At 43.8% G+C, this 27,921-nt stretch overlaps 1 protein-coding gene across 1 annotated transcript; it reads right to left on the bottom strand.

Moving 5' to 3' along the window:
• Positions 1–1,441: 1,441 nt before the first annotated feature.
• Positions 1,442–27,331, bottom strand: Utp14a (UTP14A small subunit processome component). Its single transcript, XM_021153220.3, has 15 exons — positions 27,228–27,331; positions 25,840–25,915; positions 24,395–24,465; positions 23,536–23,600; positions 21,196–21,338; positions 20,814–20,969; positions 12,049–12,168; positions 11,861–11,955; positions 11,163–11,286; positions 11,000–11,077; positions 9,792–10,179; positions 7,356–7,753; positions 6,404–6,597; positions 6,197–6,296; positions 1,442–2,638 (listed from the first exon to the last, which is right to left on the bottom strand). The coding sequence occupies exons 1-15, from the start codon at positions 27,251–27,253 to the stop codon at positions 2,369–2,371; spliced, it is 2,304 nt and encodes a 767-aa protein (XP_021008879.1). The 5' UTR covers positions 27,254–27,331; the 3' UTR covers positions 1,442–2,368.
• Positions 27,332–27,921: the final 590 nt, after the last annotated feature.

Here is a 27,921-nt window from a genome sequence, read left to right as displayed (position 1 = left end):
AAGAACACTTCGGAGGTTCGGAGGAAGAAAAGGAAAAAAAAAAAAAAGAGCCCCACGAAACAACAATTGAATCCGTTTGGGGGCTTAGAAAACGGGGAGTGGGCGTCGTTTATGTCATGTTCCAGCGTCTGCCCTCGCCTTCGAAGGATGGGGTGGCTTGCATCACTTTAGTGTTGTACGGTGCAAACCTTGCGCAGAAGGGTCCCGAGAAAGTAGACCCGGAATTGTCCACTTATTGGTGCTTCGATTTGGGAACTGGTTTGCACAGAGATGGCAGCTTTGTGCTTAAGAGTGAAAGAATGTTGAGGTATCTTAAATGGAGGCAGGAGGAGGTAGAGGTTCCTCGCTCCCCTTCACTGGCTACCGATTTAAGTGACAACTAGCGGAGCGGATTATGGACAATCTCAAGCCAGTGCATAAGTTAAAAAATGCCCTTTGGGCATTGAACACTACTCATTATATTTATTTCCCTTGACAGCCAGTCCCAGGTACTTCCTGAGGACTACTCATAAGAACACACAGTTACCACTCAGAAATTCAGGGAAAAAAAATTGTATGACTTTTGACTTCCAAGGTAGCCTAAGGTTCTAGTTCCTGATTCACCATGTAACATGGGACTTATCATATTCTCTGAAATCTTCTGCGTATGAAAATTAAGGTATTGGTAGGTAGGCAGCTCGAGGTCTAACCATTTTGGAATTCATTTGGAGAGTAGTAGCATGCCTGACAGAGGTCCAGTTGGAATGGGGGGGGGGCGTGTAAAGACCCCAAACCATGGTAGCAATAGGACCAGTGATCTAAAGGTCTAAAGCTGAAACCATAGCATAGTGTGCTCCTGTGTCTCAGAGGGGTTCACACCTTCCAGCATATTCTGAGTTTGGATCTTGTGATAAGGTTCTGAGGGGTGAGTCTCCCCTGGAGAACACGAGGTGCAGCGTGGTTCAGGGCCTTGGGCATGCTAAGCACTAACACTACCACTGCATTACACCTCCAGCCTGCCACCCATGGATACAAAAGTCCGCGTTAATGACCATATGGCTGAATCCTGCTGGAATCCATGGTGAGGAACTGGCTGGGTGAGTTAGAAAGGAAACACGTTTACTTCTGAGATTGCATACGTGTCCCTGTAAAGTGAGGAAAAAGCCTGTCTTGTTACTATGAAGACATACAAAAAAACCGATACTGCTCTTTCAGCGTCTGTCGACATGCCTCCATGGCTCTACTTTTAGGGGTTGCTGGGGAGGGGGGGGGGGAATCAAACCTGGGCCTTGTAGATATATAGGCTGGTACACTCATCATGTTAAAAAAAAAACAAAAAACAAAAAACTTCTGGGGAGACACAAGTCTGCTCACCCCAGACAGGAAGCCCAAGAGAGACCCAAGTACAGATACCACCCAAGTTCAACTTGGTGAACTAATGAGTTTTATTGGGCTTGTGTACAGGAGCAAAATGACTGAAACCCAGCTGCATCACCAAAGCCCACCAAAGCACCAGTGGGTGACAGCTCACAATGCTGGGGACCTGGAGCACACTGCACTGCCAGAAAGCAGCTCAACATGCTGGAGAGAGTCCCTTCCAGGGGCCTCAGTGGGTCTAAACCTCTTCCAGGCAGCTGATCATCTAGCTTGCGTTAGTCTTTGCAGCTTGTCTCTCTCCATCTGTGGACTCTCAGCTTTTATCATTTGCTCTGGCTGGGGGATGGGGAGGGTGTGCTGAAGGGCTGAAAATCAGTTTTAGGGAGCTTTTCTGTGTTGTTGCCTTAATGTTTGGGGAACTTCCTGCAGGATAGAATGTTTATTTCTCCAAGGAAACCAAATTCCCCTCTGAGCTACATCTCCAAATGACACTGTGTACAGCAACCTGAACGAGCTGGAAAGCACACAGATGCAAAAAGCTAAGTTATAACTCCTTGGGGTTAGATCTCCCTTCAGCTTGGTTCTATGATCAATCAAGGGCAGGATCCAGCTGTGGTTTGTACATGCTTCTAGATTCAGAGGTTAAACCACATAGTACTTTCTCAATCCCTGATTATAAATTGGTATTTACAGTGGGTCGTGATTGATGGGTGATATATGTGAAACTAGAGACTTGGGTTAATTTCCTTAGTTTTCATGACCAGCTACAAGTCTTGGTAATGAAAGGAAGTTCCCCTGACAAGTGCTAAGTAGAGAAGCCATGGTATCTAAAGTGTGTGACTTGAAGATTCAACAGGGAAATAGATAATACAGAAGGTAGTTGAGTTATAAAGGTAAAAAAAAAAAAAAAAGCCTTTATTTCTCAGATATGGCTTAACTACACACACAGTGTTAAACCAGTTTTGGATTCATTTTGCAGCATAGACCATGCAGAGGACACTCCTCAGATATTTCAACCTATAGAGCTTTTCTTCCGTTGTTTTTGATGTTTGGAGTGTTGTTTTGGATTGCTCTGGGTGACAGGCAGGTCAGACCTTGGGGAAGATCGGTAATCCACATCCTCTGCTGTTATGGGTTTGATAATATGGCCTGGCTTGGTAACAACCTTGGGAGCAGTCAGCTTTTGGAATGCTCTCTGGGTGTTCCATGTGGATCCTATAGGATTCTGGATGGTCCTTTCAAATTGCCGATGGTGGGTGAACGGATATGGAAGGACCCGCACCTGGAAGGGAAAGAAGAGATTCAGTGTAAGGCCTAGGGTGCAATACTCTAAAGGCAGCTTAGAGAAGGCACAGTGGCTCATGCTTGCTATCTCAGCATTTGCAAGGCTGAGACATGAGGATCACAAGTTTAAGGCCAGCCTGTTCCATGTAGTTCAGTTTTATATGACAACCATCGAGGGGTAAGCTTTTTAGAGGCCAAAACAGCCAAGTGTTCTCATACAATCTTAGGAGTGTAAACTGTTTGAAGTTATTTGGTACCTGTTCTCTCAAGCTTAGCAAATGGTTTTGGGACTGAAAACCCAGAAGAGCACTTCTGTCTGGCCAAACCAGTTTCAAGGCTGTTAACCACTGGGTGCTTCTATACAACACTTGTGACTGCAAGAAGGCCCGGATATTTGTGCATCCTTATGGATTCTGATCCTTCTCTTCTCTTAATGCTATCTATTTTCTCCTTTCTTCCTTCCTTTTTCTTTTTTGGAGACAGAGTGTCACTATGTAGCCCTGGCTGGCCTGAACTCTAGAGATCTACTTTCGTCTACCTTTGCTTCTTGACTGCTGGGGTTAAAGGCTTGTGCCATCATGCTCGACTCCACTGCTCTTTATGGTTGATGTTTTAAATCTAAATCCTGCTGGGCATGGGGGGGGGGGGGAGGGGCGGCACGCCTTTAATCCCAGAACTTGGGAGGCAGAGGCAGGCAGATTTCTGAGCTGGAGGCCAGCCTGGTCTACAAAGTGAGTCCCAGGACAGCCAGGGCTATACAGAGAAACCCTGTCTCAAAAAACAAACAAAATCTGAATCCTGAATGCTTCCAGGTGCCTGTGCTCAGCTCCATCCTCTTAAGGCATCAGAGGATGCAGAGCTGGTTGGCCCAGGCAGATAATACCCCCTTAGCACTAACAGGCATCTAGAAAGGGGAAGTGATTTCCCCAAATAAAGTAAGAGTAGTGTGAGAGAATAGAACTCTTGAACTCCTGGCCCTTATCTTGAGTTCTGCTCCAGCAGAGTACTTACCCTCTAGGAAGACTTCGCCAACCCCAGTACTGAAAGAAAAAGGCTTCCTTTCCCTTTAGGCTAAGGAAATCTTTTGTTTGGGTCGATGTTCTTTCTGTATATGCTACTGATGGGTTGAAAGATAAGTTCAGTTTCAGGAATCCTCTCCTGTCTCATAATACTTCACTCTATTGCTCCTACAGTACCTAGATAATTCAGTGGTTGGGGTTGAAGAACACTTTCCCATGGGTCACATAACAGATATTCTGCATATCGCATCTTTACATTATGATTCATAACATTAGCAAAATCACAGCTATGAATCAGCAATGAAAATAATTTTATAGTTGGAGGTCACCACAACATGAGGAACTGTATTAAAGGGTCACAAGCATTAGGAAGGCTGAGAAGCGCTGAGCTAATTAATTAAAAAGAAAGTTGGGGATGTAGTTGGGGATGGTTTCCCAACACACACTAAGTCCTGGATTTGGTCTCTGGGACCACTTAATTCAAGAACTTGAGAAGAGGAGCTGGAGAGATGGCTCAGTGGTTGAGAGCACTGACTGCTCTTCCGAAGGTCCTGAGTTCAAATCCCAGCAACCACACGGTGGCTCACAACCATCCGTGGGGAGCTCTGATGCCCTCTTCTGGTGTGTGTGAAGACAGCTACAGTGTACTTAGATATAACAATGAATAAATCTTAAAAAAAAAAAAAAGAACTTGGGAAGAGTAAAGAAGAACAGATGTTCAAGGCCATGTTTAGGTATATAGTGAATTCAAAGCCTGAGTACGCTAGACACAAGATTCTCCTCTAAAACAAACAAAAAAACAAATCAAAAGCAAGAGATTCCTGGAAATCACTTCACAATTTGCTGTGACAATAGTAAATGAACATGGGATGAGCTCTAGACAGGATGCCGGATTCTTACTCTTAGCTGTCCCATTGGGACATTCTCCTCGTACAATTTGGGCCCCTGCAGATTAAAATAACACTATCCTGCGTGGCCATTGCAGCAGTCCTCACAGGGTATTCCTTCCCTACCCAGTTGTCTCGTTATACATTCTCAGCTGGGATTATAGTGATGACAGTTTCTGCAGTGATTGGCATAAAAGCTAAGATCAAACAATATGACTGAATGAGGGTCTCATGTATCTCAGGCTAGCCTCCAACTGACTTTGTAGCCAACCTTGAACTTTTCATCTTGTTTGCACCTCCGGAGTGCTGAGGTCATGCTGAGCTTTACACAGTGCTAGTAACTGAGCCCAGAGCCTTGTGCACGCTAGGCAAGTATTCTAGCAAACACTCATCTCTGCTCTGTACCCATTACATAGTTCATTCCTCTTTTACATGGCCAAGTATAATTCATTTCAATATTGTACTCATGAGGGGCAAACGTAAGGCCTGAAGGGAACACACAGGCTATGGAGTTCAATGTCATTTGGGTCACTTGCTCAGTCCTGGAGCATCCCAATTTCTCTCTGGATCTTCTGCCTATTTTCTAACCTTTCCACTTTATGTGACTGTACCCAACAGTGTTCCGTATTGCTTGTGATAGCTAGGGAATCAGAATCACTGTCTAGTTTCTGGCTGTAGTGCAAACATCCCTTGCTTATTAGTAGTATTACTTTTTTGAGACAGGGCCTCACAATGTAGCTCTGGCTGTCCTAGAACTCACTCACTTTGTAGATCAGAAGTCCACCTGACTCTGTTGGGATTAAAGGTGGGTGTCACCACACAAAGCTCATCCCTTGCTTATTAACAAATGACTCCACTTAGAATTCCTTCTTTTTGGGCTGGTGAGATGGCTCAGTGGGTAAGAGCACCCGACTGCTCTTCCGAAGGTCCAGAGTTCAAATCCCAGCAACCACATGGTGGCTCACAACCATCTGTAACGAGATCTGGCGCCCTCTTCTGGAGTGTCTGAAGACAGCTACAGTGTACTTACATATAATAAATAAATAAATCTTAAAAAAAAAAAAAAAAAAAAAAAAAGAATTCCTTCTTTTTTGAACACTGGTTTGCTATCGCTTTTCTTAAGACATGGCTCAGATCTTCTAGTCTGAGTGTTCTCTTGACTACAAATACAAGCCTGCTACAGAATGGTGAGTTTTTACTTTGACAAGACTCAATAATCTGGGGATGTCAACGGAAATTGTGACTTGGGGGTTTTGTTACTGCTTGTAAAGATTCTCCTTTCAGACTAACCCTGGTCAGGAGTTAGAACAGCACAGCCTGTCTGGCTTCACTTCTAACGGCCAGGCAGTGAAAAAGTCAAATTTGATCTGTTGGTGATCATCAGACATGCTGGCCAGGTATGGTGACACATAGTCTTTAAGGGGACTGGAAGTGTGGGTCAGAGCCAGCACAGAGGATTTGGAGTCCAAGGCCAGCCTGGGGTTACACTGTCTCAAAGAAAAAAAACAAAAACAAAAACAAAAACAAAGTAAACAAACCTAAAAAGGAAAATATCACACATCCCTCTCACCACTGATGCTAAAATAGTTCTCTCAAGCAAGGGAAGCTGGCGGTGGAGCTTAGACAAGTGGAGAGCTCTCTAACCCTCACCTGGTGAGCTGCAGCATGGATGTTTCGCTTCTCACTGATAATCACATTGGGCAAATTCTTATCTTTTCTTGGAGGCCCCTCAGGGGCTTTAATAAGAAACCTGGAAACCAAATAGTAAAGGGAGTATTTTAGTCAAAAGCGTAGGGGACATACTTCAGGGAGAGTGGGGGAACTGTGCTCTTCTGACAGGCTTTTTTGTCCTCTTACCGGCGTCTTTTCCTGGCGCTGGGCTTCAGGTTCATCCCGCCCCACTCTCCCCAGCCAGGCAAGGTCAGATCCACAGCCTTTGGCTTATTGGCCTGGATAGCTTCTCTCTTCTCTTTTAGGAACTCTTTGATGACATCATCCCCAGCAAAAGCTTCCTTTATCATTTGCTTTTGGTCTCTTGCCCCTTCATCTTCCTGGGAAGAAACAAGAGCAAGAACTTTAACTTGTCTTCAAGAGTACTTCAAGACAAGACAGAAACCTGGGTTATGACATCTTAGCGCCCCCTAGGGGTAAGTGTGGAAAGGATGGTCAATTCTCAATAGAAACCAATCAGCCAATCATACTCCAATTTCCTTCTTTCTTTCTAGGGTAAACATCCTCAGCTCGTCATCATGACACAATTTTAAACTTTCAGCAAGGAAGTTTTAGGGTCACAGAAATGATGGCCTGTGTCAGTAACAGGAACTCCAAGGTCCTGGCCAGAATGTGGACTTCCCACAGCTTATATACCCAAGCAGACAGGGTGCCTTGTCTTCCTAGGTACTCGTTTTAATTACTTGATTTGGAGTTGTGGTGGAGTGCTGAGCACTGGGTGCTGGAATTTAGTGAAGGGAGCTTTGGCAGATCAATCACTGATCTTTGAAATGTGCCTGGAATCCAGCCAGAGCATTCAGTGACTACCTTCTCCTTTGAGGGCAGGTTGAGAGTCACCCCAAAGAACTTTAGTGGCTCAGCATTTAGGCAGCATGTGTGGCTCAGCTGTGTCCACATATCTGCATCTGTCAAACTGACACTTGGGCCCAGCAGGGTGCCATGGTAATCTGTACCTCTTAACTCCTGAAACACATTCCAGCAAAATCAACCTGTACTGACTGTACCGTGTGTAAGAAGGACCCATTCTGTTCAACTGTCAACTACCCCACCACAAGCCAAAGATCTGGCTCTTGCTCACCAACTCCTCTACTGTTGTCGGAAGCGCCAGCGACGTCACAGAAGGAGTTCTTGTAGTCAGGAGGTTCTGTAGACTGATCATTTGCTCCTTCTTGTTCTTCCCCTTGGTGTGATTCTGTGGGTTACTCCTCACCTGCTCCCCTTCTACTGAAGGTCTAGGGCGCTCCTTATTTGGAAGGCTGTCCTCTTTACCTAACTCTTCTAGCTCCCCCAGAGTTCGCACTCTCTCTGGCCTCTGCAGCAAGAGAGGCTCATCTTCCTCTGGGGCAGGTTCCTCTTCCTGGACCAGGTCAACAGCCTTTGCTGGACTCTTTTTTTGCTTCTTGGATAGATGGTTTTCCTTACTGAGTTTCTTAGATAATGCCCTCAATTCAGATAATACCTCCTGGCTGGTAGAATCTGAAGGACGGGGACAGAAAAAGAATCAAGCTGCCAGAGATGAAACTTGGAAGTTTCTTAGTTAACAAGTATTTGTCAAGCAACTACTGAGTGCTGGGTACCATGAAATACATTCTAATATGAACAAACAGGGTCCTATTTCCCAGGTGACTGCTAATGACCAGGACGGGACTTCACTTCCCTGTATAGTAAACTCTACTTGGAAATATTACCAAGTTCTCAATAAACAAACAAACAAACAAAAAAAGGGCAGAGGCTACTTTTTCTGAGACAGGATTTGTCTGTTTAACAGCCCTGGCTGTCCTGTAACTCATTCTGTAGACCAGGCTGGCCTCACACTCAGAGATCTGCCTGCCTGCCTCTCAAGTGTTGGGATTAAAGGTTTGTGCAACTATGCTAGCCTCACTTCATACTTAAATAAACTTATTTTTTTCATATAAGTACATGTCCTTTGTTGAACCTATCTCCTCCTTTCACTATGTACCTTAAGGAGATTTTATAACCTGTTGTATGTGACCTGGTCAAGAAACAAACGAAGTAGCTGCTTTTTATAGCATACTAGCCTTCTGAACGGCCCACTGCAATGACCAAAGTTTTCTCCTTTTCCTGTGGACCTTGCTTTCTAGCTTTGGCTTGAAGGTGTTGTATTATTTTAGATCTGACCTTGAGACAGGTGTAGCAATATTTTTCAAGAATAAGTTTCTAAGCTCATTTCGATGGGGCGGGGGTGGGGTGGGGGAGTGTCCACGACTTCCTTGTATTTTAGGCCATTAGTTCTTTGTTCTGCTACCCGACACTAGCTGTGCTTATCTTTCTGTTTACCTACATTATCAGTTCTCTCCTTTCTCCCTGGAGACAGTATTCCAGATTATCCTCAAAGTTGCTCTATTACCTAGGCTGGTCTTCTACTTTCTATCTCAGTTTCCTAAGGGCTAGGACTGCAGGTGTGTAGCACACTTGACTTAGATAACTAGTTCTTAAGGGGCTCAGAAGGAAACTATTGGCATTCTGTAGTTGTACAGGCTTGTTCCACAATCTGAGCCTTCAATGCTGCATCCCAAAAATCCCCAGAAATGACTGCTTATAACTACTAATTCTAGAAATCTCCACTTGAGAACATTCCTGTGAAGATCATCACAATACATTCTAATGGCACTGCTTTAAAAATAATGTTTATAGGCTAGGAGGTGTGGCTCAGTCGAATGATTGCCCAATATGCACAAGGCCTTGGGGCCAATCTCTAGCACTGTATAAACTAGTGCTGTGGCCCACACTTGCAATTCTAGCACTGCACGAGTAGAAGCAAGACCATAGGAAGGTCAAGGTCATTTCCAACTACATAGTGTAAGGGCAAAAAAAAAAAAAAAAAAAATCAAGCAGCCTCCAGGGCATGAATATTATTGTTTACAGAAAATCTTGTCATGAGACCAAGGACATAGGGAAGTGGTGCAGCACTTGGCTAGACTGGTGCCCTGAAACCCATCCCAGCACTACAATAAATAACCTAATCATGAAGCTTACAGAACTATTCATTCTGGGGAAGTGGCACCAGATATAGACATATAAACCATAGCAAGTTAAAGTGCTAACAATGCCACTTTCTCCCTTTACAAGCAAGACAAAAACTAAAAGCAAAACGTAGACTCCAGACATTTAAAGCAGTTTAACAATTTCTCCCAATCTACCTGTAAGTCTCAAAGTACAACTAGATTGACATCATCTTACTAGATGCAAGTCTGTAGGTACCAGGAATGCTAAGCCACACCTTCTTTTCAAAGGCTGAATGAGTAATGTCTTTTTCTGAAGAGTATAAGCCCTAAGAGCAGAAAATGTGTTGGAGCACATTGCATTTGCTTATCAAATAAATGCCTGAGAAGAAAAAGTTATTATAAATCTAATTTCACTTCGGGGACCTAGTACACACACTCTTGAAGAGCCCCTAGAGCCCCACACTGTGTATGTAGCATGTGTGGGTGGACATGCCTTTTTTCGCTCAGTCCATCCACAGCAGTATGAAAGTGTCCTCCTCCCAGCTCACCTTTTGTTCCTTGGTCAGCCAGTGGCTCAGCAGCCTGGTGGAGCTCAGATCTTTTCCTAAGGGATCTCCTTTTCTCCAATTCCTTCAACAACTCATCTTCCTCTGCCACTGGTTTGTCATTTTCCCCATTTTCAGGAAACTCATGGGCTGCAGGCTCAGGCAGCTGTTCAGAGTCGGCCTGGACCTCATTTTCTTTTGCATCACGACTGCAACTCCTGAGCATCCACGGATTGGGTCCATCAGCCGTCTTCTGTACCTCATTCACTATGTCAGGAACTAGGGCTTCTTCCTCGTCAGCACCTCCCTCTTCCTCACTCTCTGACACAACTTGCAGCTTCTGGGTCAGTTCCTTGTTCTTAGCCAACTGCTCTTGCATAGCTTGGCGGGCCTAGAGGAAGGAGTGCCCCAGTGCAGGAGCTTTGTCATGACTGACCACAGAAATGACCAAGAACCTTGCCCCTCACTTCTTTAAAGCGGCCTTTCTTTTCCTCACAGGGTCTCACTAGGTAGCCCAGTCTGACCTTGAATGGGTCCTGCCTCAGCCTTCCTAGTGCTGGCTTCACAGGTAGGTAGCCCAAGATTTCTGCTCAAGCTGCATCCTTTGTTTTTCCTCAGAGTGCTGGGAATGGAACCCTGGGCTTTAGCATGCTGGCTCTATCACTGAGCTGGGAAGCCAGTTGTCGTATTCATTTGGTATTTCCTACTGGCACCTACTGTCTAAAGAGTACATGTACATTGTGTTAGCAGCATTGGAATAAAACGGAAAGACAACATATTCTTTTTTGTTGTTGTTGTTTTTCGAGACAGGGTTTCTCTGTTGTAGCCCTGGCTGTCCTGGAACTCACTTTGTAGACCAGGCTGTCCTCGAACTCAGAAATCCGCCTGCCTCTGCCTCCAGAGTGCTGGGATTAAAGGCGTGCACCACCATACCCGGCTTAAGACAACATATTCTTAAGGAAACAACAGTTGAAATACAAAGATTAAAAAAAAAAAACCAAGTTCCTCCCTCTTTTATTAGATCTGCCTTTCATCTTTTCCCACCTTTTTCTTGGTCAGTTTCTTCTCAGTCTTTAACCTTTTACTGACACCTCTATAGTCCTTTCCATTCATCCTTGAGGCTTTTCCAACTTTCCCTTTGCTGCCATCCTTCAGTACTGCTTGCCCTTTCCCTTCCAATTCCATCACCTCTTGTCTTGTCCATCTCTTACCTCCAGGTCATATTTTGCCATAATGGCTTTCGACTTGGCCCATTTCCCACTGTTTTGATGCTTAAGGCTCATTCGCTCCTGGAAAGGAAGGACAGGATGAGACCTGAAACACATTCTAGGGACAGTTGTTGGCAAAGGTGTAGAAAGCAAGAGGCAATCTCACCATCATTCTGGCTTTTTCCATTTTTTCCAGTTCTTCCAATGCAGCATCTGGGTCAACCTTCCTCAGCTGCTCAAAATCTTTTAGGGCTTTCTTGGCCTTTCCCTTCTTCACAATTTTGTGGTATCTACAGGGTAAGAGGAGGTGGGAGCTTAGGCTTGGCTGAAACACTGAATGCCACAAGCAAAAGTGGCCACGCTATCCAAGGGGTTTCCTCATGCAGGTGCTAGAATGGCTATCGTAGAGCTGGCTGACTTGGAGGGAACCAGTATGGAACCTGACAGGACTGACAAGACTCTCAGACCCTTCAGACTTCTGCAGCGCACACTCTCCTGTTTCTACAGCTCTAAGGAGGAACAGAACAAGTTCCGCAGAGGCAAAATGGCCAAAGACAAGTCCTACTGGATTCACCAGCTGTGGAAAGTCGGAGCTTGCTCTGCAGAACACTCCATGTTCTTTTGGAAGGAGAGAAAGTTACCAAACAGTCCTCTTGTTGGCAAAGTCAAGCATGAACGCTAAAGCCCGAGGAGTGCGTGTTACTGAAGCAGACACAACTACAGGAGGTTGGTTAGGACAAGATGACCAGTCATTCCTACTCAGGACTTCTTTTCCATGACACTAACTGTCATGTTAAAAGTTCTCTTCAAAGAAGTCGTGATTAGCCACACCATTTTCTTCCAGGAGATCCATAGCTTCCTTACTTTTTACTTTTGATTTTCTTCATTCTTCGAGCCCTGGCTTCATAGTAGGACTGCAGAGCTCGGGCCCTCTGAAGCTCTGCTCTGCGAATCTTAGCCTACAACGAATGACATTGACAGTAACTCCCGGACTTGAAGTCAAATGCTGGGAGATGCCCCAGTGTGTGAAATGGTCTACAAACACCACTTACCTCTTCCAGGCTCATGGCATTGAGGGAGGCCTTTTCCACAGGAGTCAGTAAAGGGTCTGTCACTGGCTGTTTGTTCTTATGGAGGAGGTTAAAAACTTCCTGTTCCAGTGGAGTTCTCACCTTAAGGAGGTAACAAAGCATGCCAAATCTTAGTTTCAGAGGAACAGACAATACCTTATTTTATTCGGAATTTTAAACATTCTCTCTCTCTTTTTTCCTTGCCCCCTCCCCCCACTCGAAGATAAAGATAGCCCTGGTTGGCCTGGAACTCACTATAGTCCAGGTTGTCACTGGAAGTCATGGTGCCTTCCTGTCTCAACTTCCCTAGTGCTGTGATTATAGGCAGGTGCTACTATACCCAGCTTGAATATTTAAAATAATTCTAATTGAGACAATTTCCACAAGGAGCCCCAGGCACCCTTTTATAAATACTTGGGGGATCATTTTCCACTATGAGTGATCAGAAAACAGAACTCTACTTTCTTTAGACTCTAAGCATGGTACCCTTAAGTCAAAAGCTGGGAGGAGAGCAGCACCAGATTGTCATGTAAATGTTAAAAGTCCAAATGGTCAGAAGCCACTGGCAATGCCTGCCTATGATCCTTGCACTTGGGAGACAAAGGCAGGATGGCACCTACAAGTTCAAGACCAGGCGGGGTGATAGAGCAAGCTTCTGACTCATAGAAAGTAAAAGATCCTGACAACGATAAGTATATTTAAAACAAGCACTAATTAATTACCTTATAGCTGGGAATCTCAAGGTCTTATCATAAGCATCCTTTAAAGAATAGTTCTACTGGGAAGGAGATGTTAGATCTTAAGCATTATTTGCCATTGATCATATTAACTGGAAAAACCAACCCAGAGGAGAACTCAAGTTTTGAATGAGCTTCTGTATTTCGGTAGTGCTGAGGCTTGAGCTCAGGGCCTTGGGTGTGTGAGGCAAGTGCTGTGCCACTGAGCTGTAACTCTGCCAAGCCCTCTTTTTTGTTTTTATGATACAGGGTCTTGTTATATAGACCACAAACTTCTATCTTTGGCTTCCAAGTGCTGGCATTACTGGTATGGGCTACTATGTCTGACTTACAACTTTCTAGTCATTATGAACAAGACAAGAATAGTCATTCTTAGGTACATTTTCCTAGTCATTTACTTTGTGGCAGGGTATGCTTTAATCCCCTGAGCACAAAAAGGCATTGCTTCTTAAAAAATATGACCTTCATGTAATTATCCAGCTTCCTTGTAGATAAAATTTAACTCAACCATTTTCTAACTCTGGCTCCAACTCCTTAGCTTCCATTTCTGCATGACGGGTGGTATCTATGAAATAAATAAACTGTGCACCAGTAATTTCACATGTCAATCAAAAAACCCATTTGCTGCTTGACTGACATGGTGAGGATGACTAAAATAATCAGGCCAGTCACACCATGGTCCATCCTGACAAGGCACAGAGACAGCCTTAGGCAACAGCCACTTTCCAACCTCACACACGCACTATGCACGTTTTCCTTCAGTGGCCACATGCATCATGGTCAGTATTAAACTTACAAATCTCTGAGCAAAGGCATAAATACACATCACCACACGTTACACGGTGCTATTGATTTCGCCATAAACCTATTCTACTGAATGGTAAAGGTGCATGTTCTCCCATTTTTAGTATCTGCAGCAGTGATCAATCACAGGCTACAAAGTGATTTATATTACAATGTTGTAATCGCCCTTCAAATTCAATTCAATTTGCTCACATTTATTGATTGTAGCTACATTCCAGGCACTTGTGAGGGGTGCTAGGACTACACAATTAATTAAGATAGATCCTGTCTTCATAGAGCTCAGAGCAAAGAGCTATATATGCTATTAACAACATAACATTAATGGGTTAAATGTTATTCTATAACGGTAAGCACACAGGAAGGAACCATGAATTCTGATTAGGAGATGGGTGAATTAGACAGGGAAGGAAGTCACTCTTAGATTCAGGCTTTGAGGCTTAAGCGCAATTCTTTTAGGAGTAGGAAAAGACCAAACAGATGAGCAGAAACAAAAACACAGGTACCAGGAACTGAACGCCACCCAAGAACAAAGTGTTTAGCTGTGTTGTTCAGCACAGCTAAAACACTAGGCATTTTTATATTTTGTCCTCTAAGCAGAGTGCCTTTGATGAATTTCAATTTAATTTTTACATTGATTGATTGTGTTTGTGTGTGCATGCATGCGCACATGCATATACTCATGCCATGATGCATAGGTGGAAGTTACAGGACAACTTTTGGGAGTCAATTCTTTTCACCACGTAGGTCCTGAGGATAAAACTTCAGGCTGTTGCCAGGCAGTGGTGGCGAACGCCTTTAATCCCAGCACTTGGGAGGCAGAGGAAGGTGGATTTCAGGGATACACAGAGAAACTGTCTCGAAAAACAAAAAAAACAAACAAAAAACCCCCCACAACAACAACAACAACAAAAAAATCCTCAGGCTGTTAGGCCTGCCAGCCAGCACCCTTACTTACTGAGCCGTTTTCCTGTCTCATGATGGATGCTAAGTAGGACAGTAGCAAACAACTGTGTTTCAAGATGGGAATCTTGATGGCTGTGAGGACCTTGACCAGGACAGTGGAAATGCAAAACAGGTACCTGCAGCCACCACATGTGCTAAGGGAATGATCCAGATTTTCAACCTAGGTGACCAACTAGGGAGTTCGGCTGCTAACAGAATAAAGGTGGTGGTCAAGGCTGGGGAATCTAGAAATGTGATGACCTGTTAGGACAGTACACAAGGAGACCCAGGAGATGCCTGCTTTGTCAGAGAGGCTGTGAGACTGGAGTGACACAGACTGAGAAAAACAGCCAACTAACAGAGTAAGAATTAAAAGGCCCATGAAAAGCTGGTGAAATAACAGAAGCCAAGGATGAGAGAGCCTAAGAATGTGGCACATCAATGCGTTGTCAAATAGGAGGAGGACTCTGAGGGCTTTGGAGTAGGGAATCTGGAGACAAGCAGCAGTGTGACAAGGAGAGACTGCAGGAAGAGCGGAGGAATCCGGCTCTTCCCAAAGCATGCCCCCATCAGGTGATAGCGACATTTGCTTACTTTTGTAAAAGCTTAGAAAAGAACTTAACTTACCCATTTTTTTCCTATCCTCAACTTTAAACTTTTTTAGTTGGGGGCAGAATGTTGCTGAATTGTTCTGGCTGGTTGAATCTTTCAAACTTCCTGCCTCAGTCTCCCAAACAGTTAGGGTTACAGGCCTGTGCTATCCTGCCCAGCCCTACGTTCCTTGAATCTGCCTTGAACCAGAAATTCTCTCATCTTACCCTCCTAAGTGCAGGAACTGTAGGCAAGTGCACTATGCCTAGGCAAATGATCCCTTTTTTGAGATGGGTCGCAGGGCACTCCTCTGTTTCCCAAGTGCTAGGATTGCAGGCAAAAGCTATGATATGCAGCCTAGCACTTCACTTTTTATAAAAATCAGTTAGTGGTTCAGATTAGGTCCACCAGATGTATTCATTCTTTGCTCACAGCCTTTAAAAGAAGAACCAGGTATGGTGGTGCATGCCTGCAATTCCAGGACCGTGAGAGGCTGGCGCAAAGAATCAAGGCTAGCCCATGCAAGATGAGGCTTCAAAACAAAACAGTGAGTGTACATTGTGAATCTTCAATCTCCAGTAGGGATACTACTCATCATTTATTTTCTCTCTCCCCTTCCCCATTTCTGTCTTTGAGATAGGGTCTCACTGTGTAGCCCTGGTTAGCCCGAAACTCAAAAGGATCCTGCCTCTGTATCCTAGGTGCTGGGATTAAAGACATGCATCACCACGTGTAGACTTCACCCAGCAATTTCTAATGAACTCCGAGAGCATATTGAGACAAAGGATTAATGGGGAACACCTCAGGACATGCAGGTGGCAACAGAAAGGAAGGAGAGGTAGGGTAGAAGTTACCTTATGTCCTTTACAGCACTTTGCACTTTATAAATGCTTTCTCCTGCGTTGTCTCAATTCTCTTCAGCTGGAGTTGAATGCAATTTTACAAAGCAAACCCCAAACTACAGTTTTTGATTGTCCACCCTCAGAATCCTGATTTATTATACTCTTTGTTTGGTACTCTGAACTCCTAATTTTTGAGAAAAGAACTGGAAGCTGGTAGGCCTAACTCCTTCCTTTATCCTCTGTACCATACTAGCCCAGGTTCTTGGGGTAAGTATAGCTAATAGGCCTGCTCACCAAGGAAGGGGCTGTGCCATTCTCAGTGGAGTCTGCTCCACCAACATGGTACCTTTCCTGTTACCTCCCAGATTACACTCTCATTTGGAAAAAGCAAGGTTCAGAACAGTTCGTAAATGCCGGGCAGTGGTGGCGCATGCCTTTAATCCCAGCACTTGGGAGGCAGAGGCAGGTGGATTTTTGAGTTCCAGGCCAGCCTGGTCTACAGAGTGAGTTCCAGGACAGCCAGGTCTATACACAGAAACCCTGTCTCGACCCCACCCCCCAACCCCGCCCCCCCGGCCAAAAAAAAAAAAAACAAAAAACAAAACAGTGTGTAAACTATTACTTTCTCCATCAAAAAGCAGGTAAAAACCATGAATATATAAATAAACCTCTAAATCAATAAAAATTGAGATGGGGTGGGGTGAGACATTACTATGTATCTTCTACACTTTATTTGTTGTTGTAAATGTTTCAGACAGGGTTTCTCCCTGTAGCCCCGGCCGTCTTGGAACTCGCTCTGTAGACCAGGCTGGCCACAAACTCAGAGATCTGCCTGCCTCTGCCTACCAAGTGTTGGGATTAAAGGCGTGCACCACCACCACTACTTTGGCATACTTTGTATTTATAACCTATCTCCTTTTCATGTAGAAAAGGATCCTAGAAAGAATGCTAGTGACTTCAAAAATACCATCAGAAGACAGAATTCAAATCCTTAAGAAATGACTATGTTTAGTTATACTGCAAGCAATGCAATTTTATCTAGCTTTGATTAGCTCAACTTCCTGACATAAAAAGACACTTATCATTTCTGGATTTGTTTTTTGTTTTTAAAGAAAGCACAGAGAAATATGAAGAAGTATCTGTCTGTCAATCTATCTATCTATCTATCTATCTATCTATCTATCTATCTATCTATCTATCTATCTATGGTTTAGGTAATGTTTGCTTTGACTATTTTTTCTTGAACAGAGACCAGTCTAGCAGAGACTCCATACCAATGCAATGGTCTACTAGGAAAGTCGGCTGGCTGTTCTGAAGTTGTTCATATAGTAAATATTAGAGACTCTAGGATCAAATTTAATTTTGCCAAGAGTGTAACTGGCATTCTACTTGAACCCCATCGTTCACTACCAACGTAATTTCATTTGTAAGATTTCACAACCACTAAAATGGGAAGAATGTCAAATAATAAAGAAGAGCTGGTACATTAAAACTCATCCGGGCTGGCAAGATGACTCAGTAGGTAAGAGCACTGACTGCTCTTCCGAAGGTCCTGAGTTCAAATCACAGCAACCACATGGTGGCTCACAACCATCTGTAATGAGATCGGATGTCCTCTTCTGGTGTGTCTGATGTCAGCTACAGTGTACTTACGTATTCCTGTCAACTTAGTCATGAGTTCCTTGCTGAAGTTGTCATTAAAGAGTAATATATATAATCACAAAATAAAACTAAGGGATAAGAAAGAAAACACAGAGGCCGGAGAGATGCCCAGTGGTTAAGAGCACTGGCTGCTCTTCCAGTGGACCTGAGTTCAATTCTCAGCAACCACTTGGCAGCTTATACATGTCTAACTCCAGTTCTAGGACTTCTGACATCCTTACACAGACATACATGCAGGTAAAACACCAAGAACATAAGTAAAAATCAATTATATAAAAGAAAAAAAAAACCCTTAATATGTTCCCTTTATCTTGGCAATTGTCTTAGTTTGGATTCCATCACTGTGAAGAGATACCATGACCAAAGGCAACTCAAATAAAGCAAACATTCAACTGGCTGGCTTACAGTTTCAGAGGTTCAGTCCATTATCATTAAGGCAGGAAGCATGGCGGTGTGTAGGCAGACATGGTGCTGGAGGAGCCGAGGATTCTACATTTTGATCCAAAGGCAAATGGGAGAAGACTGTCTTCTTCAGGGTAGAGCTTGAGCATAGGACCTCAGAGACCACCCCCATATTTAGGCCCTTCTCTAACAAGGCCACACCTCTTAATAGTGTCATTCCCATTGGCCAAGCATATTTAAACAAACACATTCTACTCCCTGGCCCCCCACAGACTTGTTCAAACACATGAGTCTATGGGGGCCATAGCACAGGTAATGCAAAATACATTTTGTCCCACTTCAAAAGTCCCATAGTCTCTAACAGTCTCAACAATGTTTAGAAGTCCAAAGTTAAAAGTCTCTTCTGAGATTCAGGCAATCTCTTAACTGTAATCCCCTATAAAATCAAAATCAAAAAGCAGATCACTTTTTACATTTGCTAGATACTTCTAGTATCACAGGATATACATTACCATTCCAAAATGTCACAATGTGGAAATACGAGACCAAGCAAGACCAAAACTGAGCCGGCCAAACTCCAAACTGCATCTCCATGTCTGATGTCCAACTTCCTTCAGATTTGTTAATAACTGCAGCACAATTTCTTCTTTGGGGCTGGTTCCACGCCCTGTTAGCAGCTTTCCTCGGCAGTTAGCCCATGGCTCTGGCATCTCAAATATTTTAGGGTCTCCAAGGCAACTTCAACTTCACAGCTTCTTATTCCTATGTCTGGGATCCTCCAAAGGGCTGTGTCACTTCTCCAGTCCTGTTCTCTAGCACTCTAGGCTCTGGTTGACTCCACTCCACTGCTGTTGCTGTTTTTGGTGATCATCTCATGGTACTGGCATCTCCAATATGCTAGGGTCTACTGCTGTAACTGGGCTTCACCAATAGCCTCTCATAGGCTCTCTTTATGGTGCCAAGCCTCAATTCCTTTGCATGACCCCTTCAGGCTGTCAACTGCAACTGGGACTGTACCTTCACCAATGGCCTTTCCTGGCCTCCCACAGTGCCAAGCCTCAGCTGCTCTCCATGATCCCTTCATACCTTCAAAACCAGTACCACCTGAGTGATTACCAAGTTTGCGTGCTAGCATGATGTCTATCTCTGGAACACAGCTTCTTTGTCCTCTCAGAAAATACTTCCCACAAGATTCCACTTCAGTGATGCTGGTCTCTTCTTTTTTTTTTCTGAGACAGGGTTTCTCTGTACAGCCCTGGCTTGGCTGTCCTGGAACTTACTTTGTAGACCAGGCTGGCCTCGAACTCAGAAATCCACCTGCCTCTGCCTCCCAAGTGCTGGGATTAAAGGCGTGGGACACCACTGCCCGGCAAGCTGGTCTCTTCTTAATCACCACTAAATCCTTAGCTCCAGCTAACCACCATCAATTGTCCCAGTAGTTCCTTCTATTTTTCACTCTAAAGCAAGAGTGACATGTCCAAAGCTACTAGGTTCTGCTACTTGCTGGGGCTGGAACATGGCCCTCGTTCTATTACATCACCAGAAGCTTTCTGTTTTCCAATGGTTTCCTTCACTCCCTAAGCTTGGCTGTTCTGTGGCTGATCTTGAACTCTGAGCTCTGCATGCTTGTCTCCTGAGTTTTCAGATTAAAGGTGTACCACCACACCTGGACCTAAACTCTTCTTTACCTAGAACTTGCTCTGTAGCAGGCTGGCCTTGAACTCAGAGATCTGTGTATCTTTCTCTTGGAATTAAAGGGAAATACCATCATTCCTGGACATAGGCTTTAATTTCTTTTCACAAGATCTGTGTAAGTTCTGGATTGTAGTTCATTCCAGATATAGTCAAGTTGACAACCTTGAATCTCCATCACAATCCATCCCTTGTCAATTTGACACACAACTATATCTCCTTTTGTCCAAATGAAATAACCAGGTCATAATAAAGCCTAACATAATTATCCCTCATATAACTGCAAACACATAAGGAATAAACTTAGCTAGGTGGAATCTTGCTCTGAAGTTACCACTCCCTCAATTCCATTTAATATCTTTGAATACAGGATTTAGCTCCATTTTACTTCCTGATGCCCCTTTAATATTTGAACCCTATATTTTATATTTTTCCTTTCTCAGTTTGCTCTGTCTGATCAAAGGCTCTTCATAAGAGTGAACCACAGGGCAGAGATTATGCCAGATTTGAGATGCCATTTTGAGATTTTCTTTGTAATTAATCTAAATCTCTTTACTTTAGCCTCAGGCAGACTCTTCAGACAGGGAAACATGGCAGCTTGGAGACAGACATGGTGCTGGAGGAGTCAAGAGTTCTATATCTTAATCCAAAAGCAGCCAGGAGGAGACTGTCTGTTTCCCACTGGGTGGACCTCAAAGCTCACCCCCACAGTGATGTACTTCCTCCAACAAGACCACACCTTCTAACAGTGCCACTTCCCATGGGCCAAGTGTATTCAAACCACCACAGCAATCATATGCTAGGATTATAGGTTATGTATCACTGTGTCCTTCTCTTTGGGGTGAGGTGTTTTAAAAATGAAACTAATAAAGCCATGCTTTAAATACAAGAATAACAAAATGACTACAGAGCTACTGTGTGGCTTGGCTATTACCTGACAATTAGAATATAGTATCTTTTCTTTCTTTTTCTGACCACTAAATAAAATGACATAAGCTGGCATAATCTACTCATTCAAACTGGATGAAGGTTCTGGTTGAATCCTCAAGGTTCGCTCTCATTGTGTTGCACTCACCTTCCACTCACGAAACACATGTTCCATGGGAGCAAAAGAAGATGGCTCCTTCTCTAGAGGAAAAACCAGCTGCTCTGCTTCCCGGTTCTTCTGAACAACAGAATCCCATTTGGAGAGGGCTTGTGAAGTTTTACTGAATGCCACTTCTCTGTGTATCTAAGCCAGGCAAAGTACATAAAAGGAAAGGGTCAAGAAATCCCATATCAAACTCAATAGAATAACAAGACACCTGGAGGCAATGTTTCTTAACGCATCCCCGTCCCACTAATCAGAAGCCTAGAGATGAACTTGCTGACTTTTGAAGACTTCAGCTGCCCCTAGTTTATCTTCCCTTCTCAGCTCAAGGTCTTCCCTAAAATGGACCACTTTCTATGTAACTTACCTGTTCAAGCTCTCCTTTGTGAAGAGGTAATTCCAGAGTCTTTTTCGATTTGACTCTACTCAGTTGCTTTTTGACAGCAGCCAATGATGGTGAAGGTTTAAGAGGTCCAAGCAGATCAGAAAGGGCCAATTTTTCTCCAGATCCTATGCAAAGGCCAATTTTCTGGTCAGTTTTGGAAGTGAGACAAAACTCTCAATATAGGGAATGGCCTGGCAAATGTACGGGGAAGTATAAAGAATTCTTGCTTCAATCCTATATCCCTAGCTATAGTGACACCTCTAGTTCACACCTGTGAATCAATTCAATTAGCTGACTAGTAGCATCACTATTAACTGTTCTGAGAGGTTCCATTGGTGATATTAGGAGCACAAAACTCATTCAAGCTACCTAAGTTCAGAACAGGGTGAAAAAAAATGGTTATCTACACACAGCAGTTATACTGCTTACTGGAGTCCCCCCTTTTTTAGTGGGGGCAAACAATATCAGATATGGCTGGGCTATAACTTGCTATATAGATCAGGCCAGGCTGATCTTGAACTCACATGGATCAACCTGCTTCTGCCTCCTGAGTGCTAAGAATAAAAGGTATAAGCCATCACATATGGTAGATCATGTATTTTTTGTTTGTTTGATTTTTAAAAGATTTATTCATATAGTATACAGTGTTCTGCTCAGAATAAGGCATCAGATCCCATTACAGATGGTTGTGAGCCACCATGTGGTTGCAAGGAACTGAACTTAGGACCTCTGATAGAGCAGTCAGTGTTCTTAACCACTGAACCATCTCTCCAGCCTTGATCATGTATTTTTAATAAGGGTTATATTATCCTTTTACCCTCCTCCCAACTCAGGGGATAGAAATGGGCTCTTGGGAGGTGGGGTACATTAAACATAAGATGCCTTTCCAAGAGTTAGTACGCATTCATTCTTTAGTTACTGTTTTCCTGGACACGGAATCAATAAGGCTAAAAAATGTATGACACCTCTCCCTAGGTCAGCCATGTAAGGATCTGTCACCATGTTTCCTTTCTGCGGAGGACTGGGATTCTCTGGCTTGAGCCTCTGCCCTATGACATGCTGCATCAGGAAGAACCATAAGGAAGATAAAGATGTTTCAGAAACCAGAAATTAAAAAAAAAAAAAACAAAAACCAACAACAAACCCTCCTATAGGTTAAAGACGACAACATCAAACCTGCAACTGCAGTGCTGGAGGAAAAGATCACCACCACGGTCAGCCTTAACTGGTCATGGAAGGAAACTTCCTGCTGTAGTGGATGGCGCAGCAGAGACTCAATCACCCAACTGTACAGTGGCACAATGCTTAACCATAAATGGATATGATATCCCAGGGCAGAGTGGTACCCAAGGGGGCCTTCCTCTTCTCTGAGAAGGGAAGGGGGTAGTGAGGGGTTGTAAGGGTGGAACTGGGAGGGGGAGGGCTGTGATCAGGATGTAAAGTGAATAAATAAAAAAATTAATGGAAAAGAAAAGAAGTCTAGGGGCATAGTATTCTTGAGCCCTCACTAGTGCTGTCAATAATGCAGCTGCTTTTGGGTCATTCTAGCTCCTATAAGTAACCCTTCCCCCATATTCCTGTTAGTCACCCCAACATAAACTCTGGTTCACACGCACTGAACAATTCTAATAAAGCTCCAATCAAGACTAAGAGCCAGCCAGGCACGGTGGTGCACACCTTTAATCCCAGCACTCAGGAGACAGAGGCAGGTGGATTTCTGAGTTTGAGGCCAGCCTGGTCTACAAAGTGACTTCCAGGACAGCCAGGGCTACACAGAGAAACCCTGTCTCGATAAACAAGAAACAAAACAAAACAAGACTAAGAGCCAAGATATTGTGTTGGGGGAAAGCTTTTCTACACAGAAATTGATTTCCTCAAGTTCCAGTGGAATACCTGTCAGTTCTAACTCAGGCATCACGAGAGAACTGATATACAAACACAACCTTGAACACTAAAGAGCTATACATATACAACAGCTAAGCTGGTACGAGGAAGCCACCATCACTTTATATAGCACATACACTCAATCCCAGTGCTTGGGAGGCAGAGGCAGGTGGATCTCTGTGAGTTCAAGGACAGCCTGGTCTACAGAGTGAGTTCCAGGACAGCCAGGGTCACATACACTGTGTCTCCAAAACGAAAGGAAGGAAGGAAGGAAGAAAGAAAGAAAGAAAAAATTCAAGTCACTTTATGCAATAAGCATTTTACTGAGCTCCACAGGAGGTACTGATCTTAGCATTCTTCATGAGCCTACCCTTAACCCATTCTCACAGGTAAATATTTATGGTTTTATGCATAAATAAATACATTTTTAAAACTTACCTTCAGAACTAACATTAAACTCAGACACTTTTAGACCAGCCTCAGATCTCTCAGGCAATTTCCACCTGAAATTAGGGGAGAAATGATATCATAGAAATAGACACATTTACAAGGGGAACACTAACACTTTCATTACTATGTTTCTAAGGTGCTGGAATCTAGGGTTTCATATATGCTATGCTGGTGCAGTGCTAGTGAGCTACACCTTTAAGTACAACATTTCTTTTTTCAAAGGCAGCTTTGGCTTTATAGCCCCACCCCCAACGGTCTGCTTTTGTCACTGAGCAACCAAACTATTCCTAAACATTATAACCTGATCCCTATCTCATCTTTTAATATAGATTCAGCCCTTGAAAAATACAATGTTGTACAAGGAAAAGATCTAAGCATGGTTGGATTTGAACCCAGAACTTGTGACTTACAAATGATTGACCATGGAGATAAAATTTAATTCCCTTCTTTAATGGGGTTAGTATGGATTCAGTGCTTCAAAAGACTATAGGTAAATTAAAGCTCCCAAAGTGAAATGTTCTAATATAATTATAGCGATAAGGAAAGTAGCCAACAATCATAGAGTTGTTTTTTTTTTTTTTTAAACTATACGCTACACACAGGTGCTAGGATTGTTACAAGAGACAATAAGTCTCAGAAACAGCCAGTTATAGTCAGCAAGACGGCATAAGAGGTAAAAGCCATTGCTGCCAAGCAAAACTATGAGTTTGTTCCTCCCCATGGTGGAAAGAACGAACGTCTACACGTTGCCCTATCATGTCCACTTGTGTTACATAGCATATGTATACCCACACACAGAAAGAAAGAGCGAGCCAATTATAAGATGCCCAACTCACTGGGCCCTTACCTATTTTTTCCACCAAGGGAACCAATTGCTTCCAGAAGTTTTTGATGCTTTCTTTCTCCATCACTGTCCCCCTAGACACAGAAAAGGAAACTCCATCAGGGCAAGGAAAGGAGGGAAGAGACAACTTGGAAACAAACCCATATAAAAATGTTGGTTCTGGCCAGGGCAAAGGGGTGGGGGTGGGTGGCTGGGGGACTGGGGGGAGGAGTGTATTGGGGACTTTTTGGATAGCATTGGAAATGTAATTGAGGAAAATACCTAATTAAAAAAAAATGTTGGATCTGGTTGGTAGAGAAGAGGGGTATCAGATGAGATATTGTATGTAAGCACTCTAATTACAAAGCTGGAATTGGGATTACGAATTGTTTCAGAATCCAAACATGATCTTCACAAGCAATGTGAATCCTTGGTAACTTAGGAGCTAATGCCCTGATTTATTTTTTTAAGATTTATTTATTTATTTTATGTGAGTACACTGTAGTTGTACAGATGGTTGTGAGCCTTCACGTGGTTGTTGGGAATTAAATTTTTAGGACCTCTGCTCACTCTGGTCGGCTCCCACTCATTCTGGTCAACTCTGCTCACTCAGTTCCTGCTTGCTCCGGCCCAAAGATTTATTATTACACATAAGTACACTGTAGCTGACTTCAGATGCACCAGAAGAGGGTGTCAGACCTCATTACGGGTGGTTGTGAGCCACTATGTGGATGCTGGGATTTGAACTCAGGACCTTCGGAGAAGTCAGTGCTCTTATCCTCTGAGCCATCTCACCAGCCTTAATATCCCAGCTAAACAGCTAAAAATATTGTTTTTTACAAAAAGTGTTTCTTAGCCGGGCAGTGGTGGTGCACGCCTTCGATCCAAGCACTTGGGATGCAGAGGCAGGCAGATTTCTGAGTTCAAGGCCAGCCTGGTCTACAAAGTGAGTTCCAGGACAGTCAGGGCTATACAGAGAAACCCTGTCTCGAAAAGCCAAAACAAAAACAAAAAGTGTTTCTTTCATACAGAAACACTGAAAAATAGTTCAATTCATAGCCACAGTTATCAAAGTGTTTCCCCTCCCCTCAGGAGAAACCCCCCACTGCCCTTTTTGAGACAGGGTCTTACTATGTAACCCTAGCTAGTCTGGAACTTGCTTTTTAGACCAGGCTGGCCTCAAAATCATAGAGCTACCAGGCTCTGCTTCCCAGTTCACACAGAAAGAGGAAAAACAATGTAAGTAGTTTTGTCAGGGGAATAGGTTTAAAATTCAGATAGCATCAGATCAAGTTCCAGGATAGCCAGAGGTGTATGACCCTGCCTTGAAAAACCAGAAAAAAAAAAAAAAGATAGCTATGTTAGAGTTTTAGTAACCTTCTATACACGCACACATTTTTACTCCCCTTTCCTCTCCAGGAGTGTTTTGTTCACCCTGATTTTGAATCAGTTTAACAGCTGTCACCTACCTCATCTTCACTGGCACTCAAGGGGTAGTTGCTTGGCAAATCCATTAGATCATCCTGCTGGCTCAAAGCCAGAAGGCTGTTTTAAAAAGGCAACACAGAAACATTAGCACATGAAATAACTCTTCTTTTAAACCAGCGGTTCTCAACCTGTGGGTCAAGACCCACGTGTGTGTGTGTGTGTGTGGGGGGGGCAACAGGTCCATTCCCATGGGTCACGTGCCAGATATCCCACACATCAGACATTATTCACGTTACAATTCATAACAGTAGCAAAAGTGCAGTTATGAAGAAGCAACAAAAGTAATTTTATGGTTTATGTTTTTTTGGGGGGAGGAGGGGGTGGTCAGGATTCCCAGAACATGAGGAACTGTATGTAGTAATGGGTTGAGCAGCACTAGGAAGGTGGAGAACTACTGCTCTAAACAAATATCTGTTTGCTCAGTTCTGAGTATTCTTATCCGAGAAGAGGTGCAAAAAACAAAACAGAAGATAATTAGTTAAAGTGTTTTTAGAAGGGGGCCAGGCATCACTTCCAAGATGACAATATCGGCATGAGAAAGACAACACTGGCAAAGGCAGTTTCCTAATTAACCATTTAAACGTGTATTTTATTTTATTTTTTGAGACAAGAGTTGTTCGGTGTAACCTTAGCTGTCCTGGAACTCGCTTTGTAGACCAGCCTGACCTCACACTCGGAGATTGGCTAGCTTTTACCTCCCAAGTGCTGAGATTAAAGGCGTGTGCCGCCACCAACTGGGAAACATTTTAAACATTCGAAAACATTCTATTAATGCTTCTATGCATCTCCCACCGGTCCGGTGCCTTGATTAAGTGCAACTTATTAAAAATGTAATCTTGATAATTTGTTCGCATAACTGAGGACGTAGGGTAATGATTGAAACCAACCGTATAAATGGGTGTTTTAATGGGTGATTAGAATTTAGGAAGAACCTACTATTACTTAACAGTAGATCTCGGTATTTACTACGCAAACATTACCAAACCGACATTTAGATTTTTCTAACGTTGAGGGGTAACATGAAATACCTGTTAGGTCTGGCACAACTTGGCACTCAACAGCCGGCGCAGGTTGCGCGTGGCAGAGGCAGAAAATGCGCACGTGACAAATAAAGGGAAATCAATAGTAACTTTGCCAAGAGTCGGACGACCATCAGACCTAACAGCGATGCAACTTAAGAGCCGAGAAACTGAGGAACAAAGCCAATTTAAATTAAGGGACTTTAGGATTCCTCGCCGATACATTAACTACTGGCAGGGTTTGGGGAGGCGAATCTCTAACAAACAGCAGTTTGGCTTCCACTTCCTTAAATACAGGAAATTCAGCCCTCAAAAATACCCGGGAATCTCCTTTCCCTTTTACGTCTTACCCCTTTGTAGCTTTGATAGAGTTCATCGCTGTCGCCGGTAACTCACATGGGTCACGAACGGAAACCAAAGAGAGAGCAAGCTCCTTGCCTGCCGCAAAGCAATTTTTGCTTCCGCTAACCGCGCGCGACAACGCGCGTCATTTCCGCCCAGGGGGAGGCTGGAAAAGTATTGGAGGCGCTCCAGGATTGGTCGATGGGAAAGCCGGCTGCCTGCCAGTTGGTCCGCACTGTCGGTGGGTGGGACTTGCCGGTCCCCATTCTTCTGGGAGGTTTTTATTTAGGTTGGCGGTAGTGGTCCCCTACGTTCGGTTTTCTTGCCGTCCGAGATTAGTGAGGTGAGGGCGAGGGTGCTGTGCTGTCAGGGACGGAGCTAAAACCAAAACCAACCAAACCAAAACAAAGCCTCCAGGGCCAGGCCCCGTTGGACTCTGTCGCACAGCTCTGGACTGGCCAGCCCCAGTCCTGCACAGTGGCCAGAAAGATTAAGGGGACGGGAACGTAGCAAGTTTCTATCCATCTGAAGAGAAAATCCTTTTGAGCCGGTGTACCTGTGATTGCAGCTCACTGTCCCCTTTTCCTATACAAGAAAATGTCACTCGAGAATGTGTTATGAGGCAGAAAGATCTCTTCTTGCTCCATCCGGTGCAATATAGTAGGACCCGTACACACCCGTACACACCCGTACACACACACG

The sequence above is a fragment of the Mus caroli genome, unplaced genomic scaffold (assembly GCF_978045245.1).
Source record: "Mus caroli unplaced genomic scaffold, Mus_caroli_1 scaffold_5, whole genome shotgun sequence".
Lineage (NCBI taxonomy): Eukaryota > Metazoa > Chordata > Mammalia > Rodentia > Muridae > Mus > Mus caroli.
Note: the sequence above shows the minus strand (reverse complement) of the source record. Positions and strands in the feature narration are given on the sequence as shown.